General features: G+C 41.0%; 1 protein-coding gene and 1 long non-coding RNA gene across 15 annotated transcripts; one reads left to right on the forward strand and one right to left on the reverse strand.

Moving 5' to 3' along the window:
- Positions 1-569: 569 nt before the first annotated feature.
- LOC109811822 (uncharacterized) lies at positions 570-6,932 on the reverse strand. 12 transcript variants are annotated; one of them, XR_014432401.1, is made up of 8 exons: positions 6,805-6,930; positions 6,550-6,703; positions 2,389-2,511; positions 2,218-2,287; positions 1,716-1,831; positions 1,258-1,331; positions 1,028-1,152; positions 570-837 (listed from the first exon to the last, which is right to left on the reverse strand). It is a non-coding gene; the product is annotated as an uncharacterized LOC109811822 (long non-coding RNA). The 12 variants fall into 12 exon arrangements; XR_014432400.1 differs by having other exon boundaries at positions 1,028-1,331; positions 6,805-6,931; XR_014432405.1 differs by having other exon boundaries at positions 1,039-1,152; positions 1,258-1,831; positions 6,805-6,931.
- LOC109810777 (uncharacterized) lies at positions 2,903-6,173 on the forward strand. Of its 3 annotated transcripts, XM_083070819.1 has the most exons (5): positions 2,903-3,494; positions 3,645-3,773; positions 3,872-4,097; positions 4,250-4,339; positions 5,633-6,173. In XM_083070819.1, the coding sequence occupies exons 1-3, from the start codon at positions 3,377-3,379 to the stop codon at positions 3,994-3,996; spliced, it is 372 nt and encodes a 123-aa protein (XP_082926945.1). In that variant the 5' UTR covers positions 2,903-3,376; the 3' UTR covers positions 3,997-4,097; positions 4,250-4,339; positions 5,633-6,173. The 3 variants fall into 3 exon arrangements, 2 of the variants coding, with proteins under 2 accessions (XP_082926945.1, XP_082926946.1); XM_083070820.1 differs by lacking the exon at positions 4,250-4,339; XR_002240790.3 differs by lacking the exon at positions 5,633-6,173 and having other exon boundaries at positions 2,906-3,494; positions 3,637-3,773; positions 4,250-5,618.
- Positions 6,933-12,823: the final 5,891 nt, after the last annotated feature.

The raw sequence follows: 12,823 nt of genomic DNA on the forward strand, positions 1-12,823 counted from the left end.
CCAATGTCGCTAATACTATTACCGGCATTTATATAAAATGCTGGTAAAGACCTACTAAATTGTCGGGAAAACTTATTTTTTTTAGTGGCAATTTTAGTAGCCATTTTAAAGGCTATTAAAAGTTATTTTTTCAATTCTCTCCTTTCCATCCATTTAGTGACTTTTATCTTTTGCTAGTAAAGCTTTAAATAATTTATTCCTATAATTTTTTTTCTAAATTCATAACTTACACTACAAAAAAATATGTGATTTGTGGCGGTTAATTTACCGGTTTTTAGCGGTTAAAAACCGCCACAAATAGCATTACCGGCGTCATTAATAACCGCCGGGTCCACGGTCGCCAAAAACGGTTTGTGGCGCAGATTTTGTAAACGCTGGTTTTGGGCGCCAGAAAATTCAATCAATTTTTGGCGGTTTCAAACCGCCAGAAACCGTATTTTAATGTTGCTTGTTTTACAGCTTCTGACGGTTTAAAACCTCCACAAAATTCATCTAGATTTTTCCTAATTAAGCATTTCTGGCTGTTTAAAACCGTGGTTGGCAAGGAAATTTTTGCAATTGACTTATGTTTGGTCAGTGAATTATTTATATATGTACATATTAGCATATATACATTGTTTACTTAAAAACCACCAAAAGAAATATAAGTTTGACAGTATATCAAAAAATAGCAATTTTACCTAAAAACTACATGCACTGAAGAATTTGTCGTCAAAGAACCCTCAAGAACAACATTCAAATGCATCATGTCTGGCACGTAATAGCCTCATGTCCCACTACCATCTCCATACTGGAAAGTGTAAGAGCACTGGTTGTTCTGACTTGAACAGCTGGCATCTGATGATTGTATTCAATTATATCACCTTTGGCTAGAACAAAACATTTAATAAAGAAATTGATGGGGTCAAAAAAATTGACCTCAATCAGTAACAAAATATAGCAAACATCAAAGTATGGGGGTATATTGATTTTACTATTTTATAAACATGATAGTATTGAATTAAAAGAGAAAAAAAAATGAATTTACCGAAAGCTCACTTGTCTAGGGACAACCACTGCAGGAGCTGCAACTGACACAGGGAACATCATTGCGAGTGTCAATCTGCAAACAAATTCTGCTGGAATACCCAATTGCACCCTTGTAAAGTTGACCTGGAAATAAGCCATTAATTTCAAATTAAAACAAAAACAGAAGATATAATGCAAGGAAAAAAACTGACAAATTGGGTGTGGAAGGAAATTTGGACATTTTCTTACCATTGTATAAAAGTAAGCTATCTTTGTCCATTTAAAAAATTGTGAGATTTGAATTTTGTGAATGATTTAAAGAGCTTCCGTCATAGATTGCAGCCATCCCAACAAGAAAACAGAATTAGAATTGAGGCTAGGAACACATTAATAAGATATGACACTAATTGATTGCATTTGAACTTTACAATCTTCAATATAGTTCCAACTTGATATTAGGCCAAATAAAGTCACCTCATAACCACCAATGTTCCCCATATCAAATTCCATTGTTATTGGTAATTTGGTACTGAGGAACAGATTTGTTAAAGCCGTAAATCAATTCAGTAATGCACCAGTGTATGTATACATATAAAAGGTGAATACCACAGAACCTGTGATAGAATACCTCATTTAATCTCATAAAATATTAACACAATACCAGCTATTGATCGACCAGTACCATGATTAAGAAGAAAAAAGGCTACCTTTCAATTTCCCTGCTAAAAATAGCAATAAATCACCTGCAATGGTAAATCTTGCAACACCCGACTATAGTATCATGGACAATATTCATAATCTTCTCACCATATACTTTCTTTACCTGAAAAAAAGGATCATTTACTATGTATAGCACATAATAAAATGGGGAAAATATATTAAATTCCTACATGAACAGGATAGAACAGAATGCCTTCCTTCACCAACAAGGGACTAATTTCAAACAATTCACAACCCTACCCCTTAGGCCTAAATCAGAAAAGTTATGCACTAATTATTTAAATACTTTTTAAAAACTTTCGTGCAAAACTTAGTGCAGCTCTACACAATGTAGTACCACTGGTACATGTATTTTCTACACCATATTTCCTACTATCTTCCGAAAACTTTGCGCCTGTTACATAACATGCATAGGAGTTCAACAACAATATTTTATGCTAAATAACAACAACAAACTTTTATAAAAGCTTCATAACCAATGTTATGCACCTATTTCCACTTGCTTGGACCCAATAACAATATAACCTTCTACACCACGAACAATATCCCTTTGATAATGCTGAAATCACATTAGAAGCTATTATCAACCGAAGGGAGATGGGATAAATCAACAGGAACTTTGAATGGAAACAAAGAATTGAAATCAAAGAACCAACTAACCTCCCCTGCACGTGTTGATATATAAAGTCTCTCAAGTTTCTGGTGTAGCTGCAGCTCCACTCCATCGGTAACCACATTATTTGAACCTCCATAACTGCCACCTCCAAACTGTTTCAGAACAACCTAAATAGCAATAATTCTGAATTTTCATTAGCAAGTTGATAATTGAGAAATGATTCAAATGAACTAATCAAAACGAAGTAACCTTTGAGAAACAGGAACAAAAAGGGAAATGAAAATCTTCACAATTAATGAAAGACAAATCTTAGATATAGTTCTATCACTACTACAAAATCATTATTTTACATCGTCAATTTTACATCGGTTTAGGTAGAACCGATGTAAAAATTAGATACGGTGGCATATTCGTAAATATGAATTGAATATAAAGCAAATCTACATCGGTTATATATAAAACCGATGTAATTAGTGAGCATTTTACATCATTTTTAACTAGACCGATGTAAATTTAAATGTGCGGTGGCAGGGTTGTAAATATTTACAAGTATATCTACATCGGTTTTCAAAATAACCGATGTAGTGCCTCAAAGCCATATGCCAAAGCCAGGTCTCCTTCTTCCCAATCGTCTAGGTCAAGACTCGCCTCCGCGTCACCAGTCTCCTCCTCCACCATTCTCACAACGTCAACAACCCTAACCCTAGTTTATTGTGTCACAGCCCGCATCACTCTTGTGGGCCTTTGGGCCTATGGATGAAATCTTAGATTGGGCGTTTCCTGCGGAGCATTGCGGCGACTGAGTCGCAGCTGTGGGCGGCGTCGGAGTGCGGCGTGCGGTTCTGGAACTTCAAGGATCTTTACTCGTCGTGGTGCGGCGTTGGAGAAGGAGGCATTGTGCGGAGCGGCGACGAGGAGAGCGCGCCGTTTTGGGAGTGGGTGTGGAGTTCGCCGACGCTGTGCTTGGTTGCGGGCGAGGGGAACAGGTTGGGTTGCAGTGGACACAGGGATGGGAAGATTAGGTGCTAGAAGATGGATGATGAGGGTTTGGATGATGGTAACAACTACGATTGGAGCAATCGGTTTAAGGAAAGCTTGTCTTGGCAGGCTCACTGTGGCCCTGTTCTTTCCCTAACGTTCACCTCTTATGGTCAGTCTTCGCTCTTCCCTGTTAACTTTACTGCTCTGCACCAATTATACTTGGGCTTGTTTAGATTAGGATCATTGTTAGCCGTGTTATCTCGTGCTATAGGTGTTTGTTTATCATTTTTTCTTCTTCTTCCAATTGCAAGTTTTAAAGTCGAGTGGGACAAGAAAGGAACAGCTCACTCTTCCCATCAGAAGATGGCTCATGCCTTGGCCGGGTCGCCTCAGTCTATACTGAGTGGAATCAGAAGCTGGTCGGGTCGGAGCGGTTGGATGGATGAAGGTGTGTTTTTGAACACCGTGTGTAAGGTGTTTGTGAAAATGCGTAGCTGAACTTGCATGTTTAAATGCGGTGTTTTGTTTTTGTTTTTTGTTTATTAGGCTCGTTATCAGGTGAGACCGGAGCAGGTGCAGTGAGTTTGCTGGTGAAGATGGTCTTGCTGTTCTTCTTGTGCATGGTTTTGGTGCCTTCTGGGAGCATTACCGTGACAACATACGTGGTTTAGCTGAATCTGGAAATAGTACTCTTGTGGGCTGAACTATTGAGAGATTTTATTGTTAAATGTTGTGGATGAACCAGTCCACCTTGTTGGCAACTCAATTGGCGGTATGATTTAAACATAATTTGGGTACCTTGCCTAAAAAATCTGTCTGTTTCACACATTACTGCAGTAACTTCCTGTATATAATTCTTTTTGCCTGTTTATTCTTGCTCATGTTGATGAGTCGATCATTTAATTATTACTTTTCTGTACTCAGGTTATCTTGTTGCTATTGTTGCTAGTATTTGGAGTGTTTTGACCAAATCCATTGTTGCTATTGTTGCTATGAGATTGATTATATTGCTAGGTATTGTTTCTATTTAGCAAGAGTTGCTATTTTTTTATGTTGTTGTGGTTATTTTTGTTAACTTGTTATTATTATTTTGATCTAACTTAATTATTTTATTTATGTTTGCATATATAATTATTATATAGTCTCAGCTAGGGAACTGAAACCTGAATTGAGATTATTATAAAATTTGACATGTTTTTTTTTCTTTGTTTCTTTTATTTCAATTAGTTGTTTCATCTAGATTATTTTTATGTTGTCAAAGAGCAGTGTGCACACTAAATGCACGTTAAATTACCTCTTGATCCGTAAATTGTTTTTCTATGGTTTTTGTGTTTGTGTGCAGCTTAGTTTGCCTACCAGGGGTAACTTTAATATTCTAAAAATACCAGTAGTAGCCTATATTGGAAAAATAGGGGAAATCAAAATAAGTAGCAGTCCTAAGAATATGCTGTAAATATATTAGAACATGATGTTTTTTCCTTAACAATCAGCTACAGCAGCTTGTTATTTGCAAAGTTGATTCCCAACTAATTTCTTCATGAAGAAAGCAGTTGAAACCCTGGGATAAAATCTTGCCCTGTTAGAAACCAGAAAAGGATAATGTGAATTAGAGTTTAATAAACATGTTTACGAGTTATCAGCATAAAGAGAAATTACAGTGTAAAACTAAAAGGTTCTTCATTCAAAATACCACAAAAATTATGTAAATTGTGTGTATATAGTTCTAACTAACGAAATAAGAGACTTTAAAAAATAACAAACCCAACAAAGAAAAAATAGATTTATTATTATATACCTGACATTAGCTTCAAAATCTAGGGGATTTGGACTTGTGCTGCCACCGGAGCCATATGCATCATAGGCACCAATTGCTGTTTAAAAATAAAAAGATTAAACAGTTCATTGTTTTAACATTTTTCTTTTTGCAATAATTTTGAAAATGAAATCAAAATGATTTAACATTGATTAGTCAGCGTGATCAATCTCGTTACCTCGAGTACTATGATTATTATATATATGTCACTTATTGCTTATATTATTTTTCCATGGTGTATAACCAGGTTTCTATTTACCCATTGCAAAATGCAAGCCAACATATACAAAATTCTTCTGATTCTTTATTATTATTATTATTTTAATTTAATTAGAGTACACGACAACTAAATTTAAACTATATATTTAATGCAGGCATGTTCTATCACTTATCTAGTATGTGTTAGTTGATAGGCTTATTGAACTAATGCTTATTAGTGTTGATTTGTTTTTTTAATGTGTTGATTGCTATTAATTGAAATAGATATATTGCAGAGGGTGGCCTAACTGGGGAGCGCAAGCGGTGGGTGCCTCGAAGAGGTAAAACACCTCTAGATGCCAGGAGGAGTTGAAGTTGTACAATAAAAAGCTTATAAAGATGTTGCAGAATGAAGGACTTGCAGCTTTAGGGGATGGTGTATCTGAATCTGATTATATTAGAGTGCTGGAGAGGCTAAAGAAACTCATAAAGGGGCTCTGTTGTGGCTCTATTGGTGCAAAAATAAGCTTAATTTTTTTTAAAAAAAAAATGAAATCTACATCGGTTCTCTAGAGAACCGATGTAGATTTGAGAACAAATCTACATCGGTTCTCTGGAGAACCGATGTAGATTTATGCTTAAATCTACATCGGTTTTTCAGAACCGATGTAAAAATGTATATATTTTCTACGTCGCTTTATTCTACATCGGTTTTAGAACCGATGTAAATACCTTTAAAGAACCGATGTAAAATATGCGTATTGTAGTAGTGTATATGTGATTTTTATGTTGTGAAACACCAAATTTAATTGAAGAACACTAAAAGTACATGCATCACCGATGTGTAAATGCATCTAAGTTTTGTCCGTAATCGAGATGGAAACATATACATGCGCATTGCTCGGTGAGGCTGAATTTAGCTACCGAGCTCAACGCGTAAGCAAGATAAGACACCGATTTAAAATTCAACTCTAATCAACGTTTTATTTATTGATTGATTTCCGCAATGCAAGTGCGGAATTCTATTAGATCCAACACTCTGCAGTATAACATGATTCATATTCACGAGAATAACAATTACGAGGAGTTAAACGAAAATTGCATCGAAAAATAGCAACGATACATAGCAAACGGAACGAAAAGCGTGAGAAGGTATAACGAAATTCAGAGAAGGAACGGAGAAAGTGAAGGATATGGTGAAGAGTGTGTGAACCTGTTGCTAGCGAGCGACCTGTTCCCGAAGCTTCGATACTTGCTTTCTGACAGCGTCCATTTGAATTTGATTGATTCAATTTCTCTGAGGAGAAGAGAGGAGCGAATGAATTGAATCTAGTCTCATAGCACTGCCATCAACAACTTCTGCAAAACTATAACCATTCATTGCCCCTTGGGTCCTTCCTTGAGAAACATGTCTCTTTTCAAAACATTTTATCTATTTTTTTTAAATAAAAAAAATTGGAGAATTTACCAGAATGTGACTGGGTGTGAATTGCCATTGAAGGAAAGCAATAAGGGCTAGGAGTGAGTGAGGGATTGGGAGTAAGCCACTCGGGGAGTGAGTGAGAGAAGGAATGACGTGAGAAAAGAATAGGGAACAAAGTTTTTTTATTTTTTATTTTTATTTTTTTAAAATAATATAATAAAGAAATGGCTGTCACGTGTGAGAGAAGAGGTATATAAAGATTGTGGCGGTTTTAAACCGCTGAAAATATCATTCTTTTGTGGCGGTTAAAATAACTGCCAGAAATATAGTATTTTGTGGCGGTTTTCTGAAACCGCCAGAAAAAAACCCCTACTAATTACATAATTTTTTGTAGTGTTATATAGTTGTCTTCTATTTATATATTTTTTTAATTGTCTTATCTCTTAAGAGATGTGAGATTTATAAGGTGAAAGTTGCTCTCTAATTGTTTTATAGCACTATTGAACTTGATAATAGTGGGTGATTTGATATTAATTTATTATAGTGAATTAAGAGTCTAACTCAACCCTATAAATCAACTTATAAAGTGATAGTTATTACTCACTTATATATTATTTAATTATCTTATCTCTAATCGATGTGGGACTAGTTTTTTTCAATAAATAATTGTCGCTAATAATAAACTTTAGTGTAATATAAATACACTTTTAGTGGCTATTATATATTAGCCATTAATATTTTTATTATATAATTAAATAGTGGCAATTAAATTATTGCCATTAAACAATTGTTATTAAAAATAATTTTTGTTGTAGTGGTAGGGAAGATATCGTCCTTGCATCTACTACCACTCTCATCCATAATGTCCATTTTAACATTTAGAAATCTCTCTTTTTCTCTCTCTTCGGAGTCAAGTGGAGAGAATGTTTGATTCATAGTAGGACATCGTCGCTCATTTACAACTACTCCCAATGCTCATTTCAACACCTGGTAATCTCTCTTTTTCTCTCTTGCATGGAGAAAATATTTGATTCATGTTGAAACTATTTACATTGTTTGATTTTAACTCAATTCAATACGTGAGACAATTATATTGGAAATCATAGGGTTACTTATGCATGATTTAGGTAATCTCTCATTTGTTTTTAGATTTTCATATTTGACATTTTAATTATCGTGACACACAATCTGATGTTGAATAAAAAGTTAAGATTATTTTTTGGCACAAAATTTAGGCACGTTAAGTAGAAATGGTTTATTTCCTTTCTCTCGAGTTGTTTGTAAAACAAACAAGTTGTTCTTACCGGAGATCGGTCATAGGGGATGATCTGCTAGGTAAGATCGGCGAGCCTCCTTCGCTGGTACGTTTGATGCTCAAAGATGGGGATGGTATCTGCAAAAGAGACTTCAATGCTAAAGTTAGTGTTTGTGGGAGTATCAGTCTCGTATAAGTAATGCATGTACCTTTGTGTGGATTAGGGTTTCGTTGGGCCTTGAGCCTGAGATCAGTTATGACCTAATTAGATAGCAGATCTCGTCTTTGTCGAGGTCTCCCAGCGAGTGTCCGAGGTCGTCCTGCGCTGTGATGTCGAGCTCGAGCTCGGCATAGCGGTACGGATAGTACACTAGCCCCCCGAGCTTCGAAGACCGTAGGTCGAGGAGTTGAGACCGAGCTCGTCAAGGGGCCGTGACCTTTCGCGTACGCCTGCCTGTCAAGATGCCATGTGTCACAATTGTCGTTTCACATTTCGAAATGCGAGGTTGGCGCGTTAATGGGCATGACGGTTGCGCAATGATGGTAGTGCTCATCATGATGGGGCCTCATTAATACGTTGTCAGTTTTGTCTTTTCACTGACACGTGTTGTTACCGTTTTGAATTTGGGAGGATCTCCTTTTCTCTCTCTCGCCCCTTTCTCCTTCCACTTTACTCTTTGCATTCTCTTTTTTCTCTGGCTTCTTGAGCACGCCGATTTTCTTTGCCTTCCTACTTTTGCCATCTTCGTTTTCCTCCGTCGCCTTCTCCCGCAACCGAGTTTCGTTCTCTGATTTTTGTTCTTTTCTTTGTCAAAGGAGTACCAGGTACTTCGACTTCCTTATCTTCTCCTTCTTCTCAAATCTTCTCCCCTTCTTGATGGCTGGTAATAGTGGTGCCGCTTCTTCTGCGCCTGCCCAGGGCAAGGGCAAGGCGCGCGGCAAGGCGATGGCTGCCGGGACGGCCGCCGCTGAAAAGAAAAAGGCGGAGAACCAGCCTAAGGAGCCCATCCCCGGCATTCCTGGCTACGACTGGGTCAGGAGTGACATGGGAGAGTTTCAGAGTGTGTTTAGGTCGTTCTTGGAGATCAATGCGATGCGAAAATCGCATAGGATCTGTGACTTTTCCGTCTCCAAGTTCATCCGGCTCGAGCCTTGTTGGCCCGATGAGCGTGTCTATATGGGGGGTCCTTCTGACCCTCCTTTCTTTTATCTGTACCAATGTATTTTTAGGGATTTAGGTGTGTGTCTTCCCTTTTCACAATTTGAGTGTGATTTTTTGAATTTTATCAACTCGGCACCTTACCAGTTGCACCCCAACAGTTGGGGTTTTTTTTGCGGGCTTTTCAAGTCCTGTGTTCGGCCTTGGGGATAGAGGTGTCTCTGCCCATTTTTCTCCATTTTTACCAGTTAAAAATGGGTGTTCCTCCTTATGGCTTGATGTCCCTGAGTGGGAGTAAGGCTGGGGGTCTACTTTCCCTTTACTCCCAGTCGTATAAAAATTTTAAACAAGAGTTCTTCCAGGTAGCGCTTGTGGATGTCAACCCGTTGGAGGATGGGGTGTTCTATTTTGGCGGGTTGCCGAAGCTCCCCTTCTATTGGCGGCCAACCCCGTTTAGATTTCACGGGGTGGAGAATTTGCAATTGTCGGCTTCAGAGTCCGTTGTTATTGCAAACCTTGAGGCGTTCCCTCGTCCCTTGGATTGCAAGCTCGTCCTATCGCTTGCTAATTCGGCGTACAAGGAGAGGGGTCTAGAGAGTGAGTATCTTGTCCTTTTCAAGTGTTAGGGTTTGTAAGGGTTTCTGTTACTGATGTATTTGATTTCTTGTGTTTGTAGGCATAATGGGCAGGAACAAGTGGCATGAGTTGAAGCACCGCTACAACATCGCCGAAATTGAAGTTCCAGAGCCTCAAGAGGAGGAGGTGGCCCCCCTGGAGACCCGCCGAAAAAGAAAGAAGGGAGAGAAAGAGGTCGGGGGAGACCTCTGCCCCTCGAAGTGCTGAAGAGGTGACCTCCAAAGCCACCGACGCCGACGCGGTTGATCTCACTGGGAGTCCTCCGCCCGAGGGAGCTCCCCAGGTGGCTGCCGAGGAGGTAGCCTAGGCCGCCGAGCAAGTTGCTCAGGTCACCGAGGTTAGTATCTTCATCTTTTGTGGTTTTTCTTCTATGTTGTTCTTTTGTTTTCTGACATAAGACCATTTTCTATTGGCAGGGAACGCTGCCGAGATCTCGGTGGCTCCAAGCTCAGAGGCGTCAGGGGCAGGCGCCCTTGTTGCTGAGCAAGGAACACTTGCTACCGCTTCTACTACTGCTGAGGCTCGCGACAAGGGGCCGAGTTTCGAGGTCCCGACAGCTACGCCTGCAGTCTCGGTGCCATCATCCGGTCCGTCGCAAGGGGCCTCCCAGAGCTGATATCTTGCCCATCGCTTTGGGAAGGATCGCTCTCAGGTGCAGTTGGACCATGTGAGTGCTTCGACCGACATGGATTCGCTGTGGAGTGCGGGGGTGACCGCTGAGAAGTTCTTCCCCAAGGGTTTGCTGAGCTCAGCTGATCAGGGAATGATTGAAGAGGTCGGGCCCGTGGAAGGCCTTGATGTTGCCGAGGTCTTTCTACAGAGGACCATGGCTATCGTGGACCACTGGAAGCATAAGTGGTCCAAGCAGCAGGAGGACCTGGCAAAACTGAAGGGCCGAGTTCAGCCCTTGAAGGAAGAGGCCAAGGCCTTGAGGGAAGAGAACAAAGCCTTGAAGGAAGAGAACCGGGCCTTGGCGGGCGCTCTTGGGGATGCTAAGATGCAGAACGAGGCCGAGCTGCAAGCTACCAGGAGGGAGGTGGAGAGGGTTCAGAAGTCCTTAGAGATTGCTCTGAGGTCCAATGAGACTCACGCTGCCCAAGCGAGTGAGCTGCGGGAGCTCGCCAATTCTTCCCGAGGTTGGGTGCGTGCCTTAGAAGACGAGGTCACTTCCCTGAAGGCTGACCTCGTGGTGGCGACTGAGAAGCGTCTTTGCGACGAGGTGCTTCTCGGCTGGAAAGAAGAGGAGGTCGCCGCACTCAGGGTGGACCTCGCGAAGATGGTCGCGGAGAAGGCGGAGCTGGAGAAGAAGTTCGAGGGAACTAAGCGAGCTGTCCTGTTCGAGCAGAAGAGGGGATTCCTCAAGGCAGCTCGCCAGGCGAGGTTGCTCGCGCCTGGGGTCGAGCTCTCGGCAATGCATGTAGAGAAAGAGGTGTGCTTTAAAAAGCTGGTGAAGGAGGACGACCTTCAAGATAGCTCGAGCGACAATGCCTCCGCCTAGGCCATCTTTGTAATAGTTTAGTTTATTTTTCTCTGCTTATTTTTGTTTGGATTCATGTTTTGAACCTAATAACTTGCTCTGTATATATCATTTTCTTTGAGCTTTTGAACTTGTGCTTTTGATGAGTTTATTTGGACCTTTGGTTTTGTGTTTATGCTTTAGGCTTAGTTTTCGCCTGTTTGCGTGGTGCGAAAACACGCTCGAAATTTACTTTGTATTTTAGCAAGGGGACATGCCTTGATCCACTTGGTGAAGTAGTCGATTGCCACCAGGAGGAATTTGAGTTGACCCTTTACTGGGGGGAATGGTCCTAGGATGTCCATTCCCCACTGGGCGAAAGGCCACGGCGACATCATCTGGTGGAGAGTTTCAGGTGGTTGTCGATGCCTATTGCCGAACTGTTGGCACTCCTTGCATCTTTGTACGTAGGCTTGGCAATCCGACTTCAAAGTGGGTCAGTAGTATCCAGCTCGGAGCACCCTGGTCGCCATTGAGTGTGCCTCGGAATGCATGCCACATATTCCCCGGTGGATCACCTCGACGACATAAGCCGCTTGAGGTGCAGTCAAGCATTTAAGTAGTGGGGTGGAGATGCCACGCTTGAATAGCTCGTCGCCAACAATTACGAACTTAGCCAACCTGATCCTCATCTTCTGAGCTTCATCTTTATCCTCGGGTAAAACTCGTGCCTTCAAGTAGTTCCACATGCTTATCATCCATCCCTGGTCTTCGCTGTTACTGGTGTTGACGACCTTGTCGTCTAGGCTGGGTGAATGCAAGGTTTCCTAGATGATGGTCTGATGTTGTCCAGGGCGTTTGGTGCTAGCGAGTTTTGATAGGAGGTCAGCCCTGGTGTTCTGTTCATGCGGTACATGATGTATAGTGAACTCGTCGAAGGACGAGATCTGTTGTGATGTCACATGGAAATATCATTGCAGAAGAGTATCTTTGGCCTGGTATGTCCCGCTGAGCTGCTCTACCATGAGTTTGGAGTCACTATTGCAAGTCACTCTCTATGCTCCGAAGTCATGGGCTAACCTTAGCCCTGCGAGAAGTGCTTCGTATTCCGCTTGGTTGGTCGTCACTTTGAAGCTAAACTTGAGGGATTGCTCCAAGGTGACTTGATTTGGACCTTCCAATATATGATACCTGCACCGCCAACTTTAGAGTTGAACGACCCATCAACATACAAAGTCCATACCTGTGGTTCTTCGACCGAGGTTGGCGTCAGCTCGGCCACGAAGTCAGCTAAGCATTGAGCTTTTAGAGCGTCGCGGCTTTCGTATCAGATGCCGAACTCAGACAATTCGACCGACCATGCTATCATTCGCCCGGCGAGCTCTGGCTTTTGCAGGATTTGCTTGATTGGGTTGTCGATCTTGACTATCACCTGGTGACTCTAGAAGTAAGGTCGGAGACGCCGAGCTGCGGTAACAAGTTCCAGCGCTAGCTTCTCGATCAGCTGGTACCGTTTCTCCGTGTCTTGCAGTACTCGGCTAAAAAAGTAGATTGGCGT

Source organism: Cajanus cajan, chromosome 3 (assembly GCF_000230855.2).
Source record: "Cajanus cajan strain Asha chromosome 3, NIPB_CcT2T_4, whole genome shotgun sequence".
Lineage (NCBI taxonomy): Eukaryota > Viridiplantae > Streptophyta > Magnoliopsida > Fabales > Fabaceae > Cajanus > Cajanus cajan.

Bases quoted from the DNA above. Each gene is read 5' to 3' on its own strand.
- LOC109810777 (XM_083070819.1), top strand. From the start codon at position 3,377: ATGGATGATGAGGGTTTGGATGATGGTAACAACTACGATTGGAGCAAT. The intron at 3,495-3,644 runs GTCAGTCTTCGC...CAAGTTTTAAAG, and splicing joins CCTAACGTTCACCTCTTATG to TCGAGTGGGACAAGAAAGGA. The intron at 3,774-3,871 runs GTGTGTTTTTGA...TTTGTTTATTAG, and splicing joins GAGCGGTTGGATGGATGAAG to GCTCGTTATCAGGTGAGACC.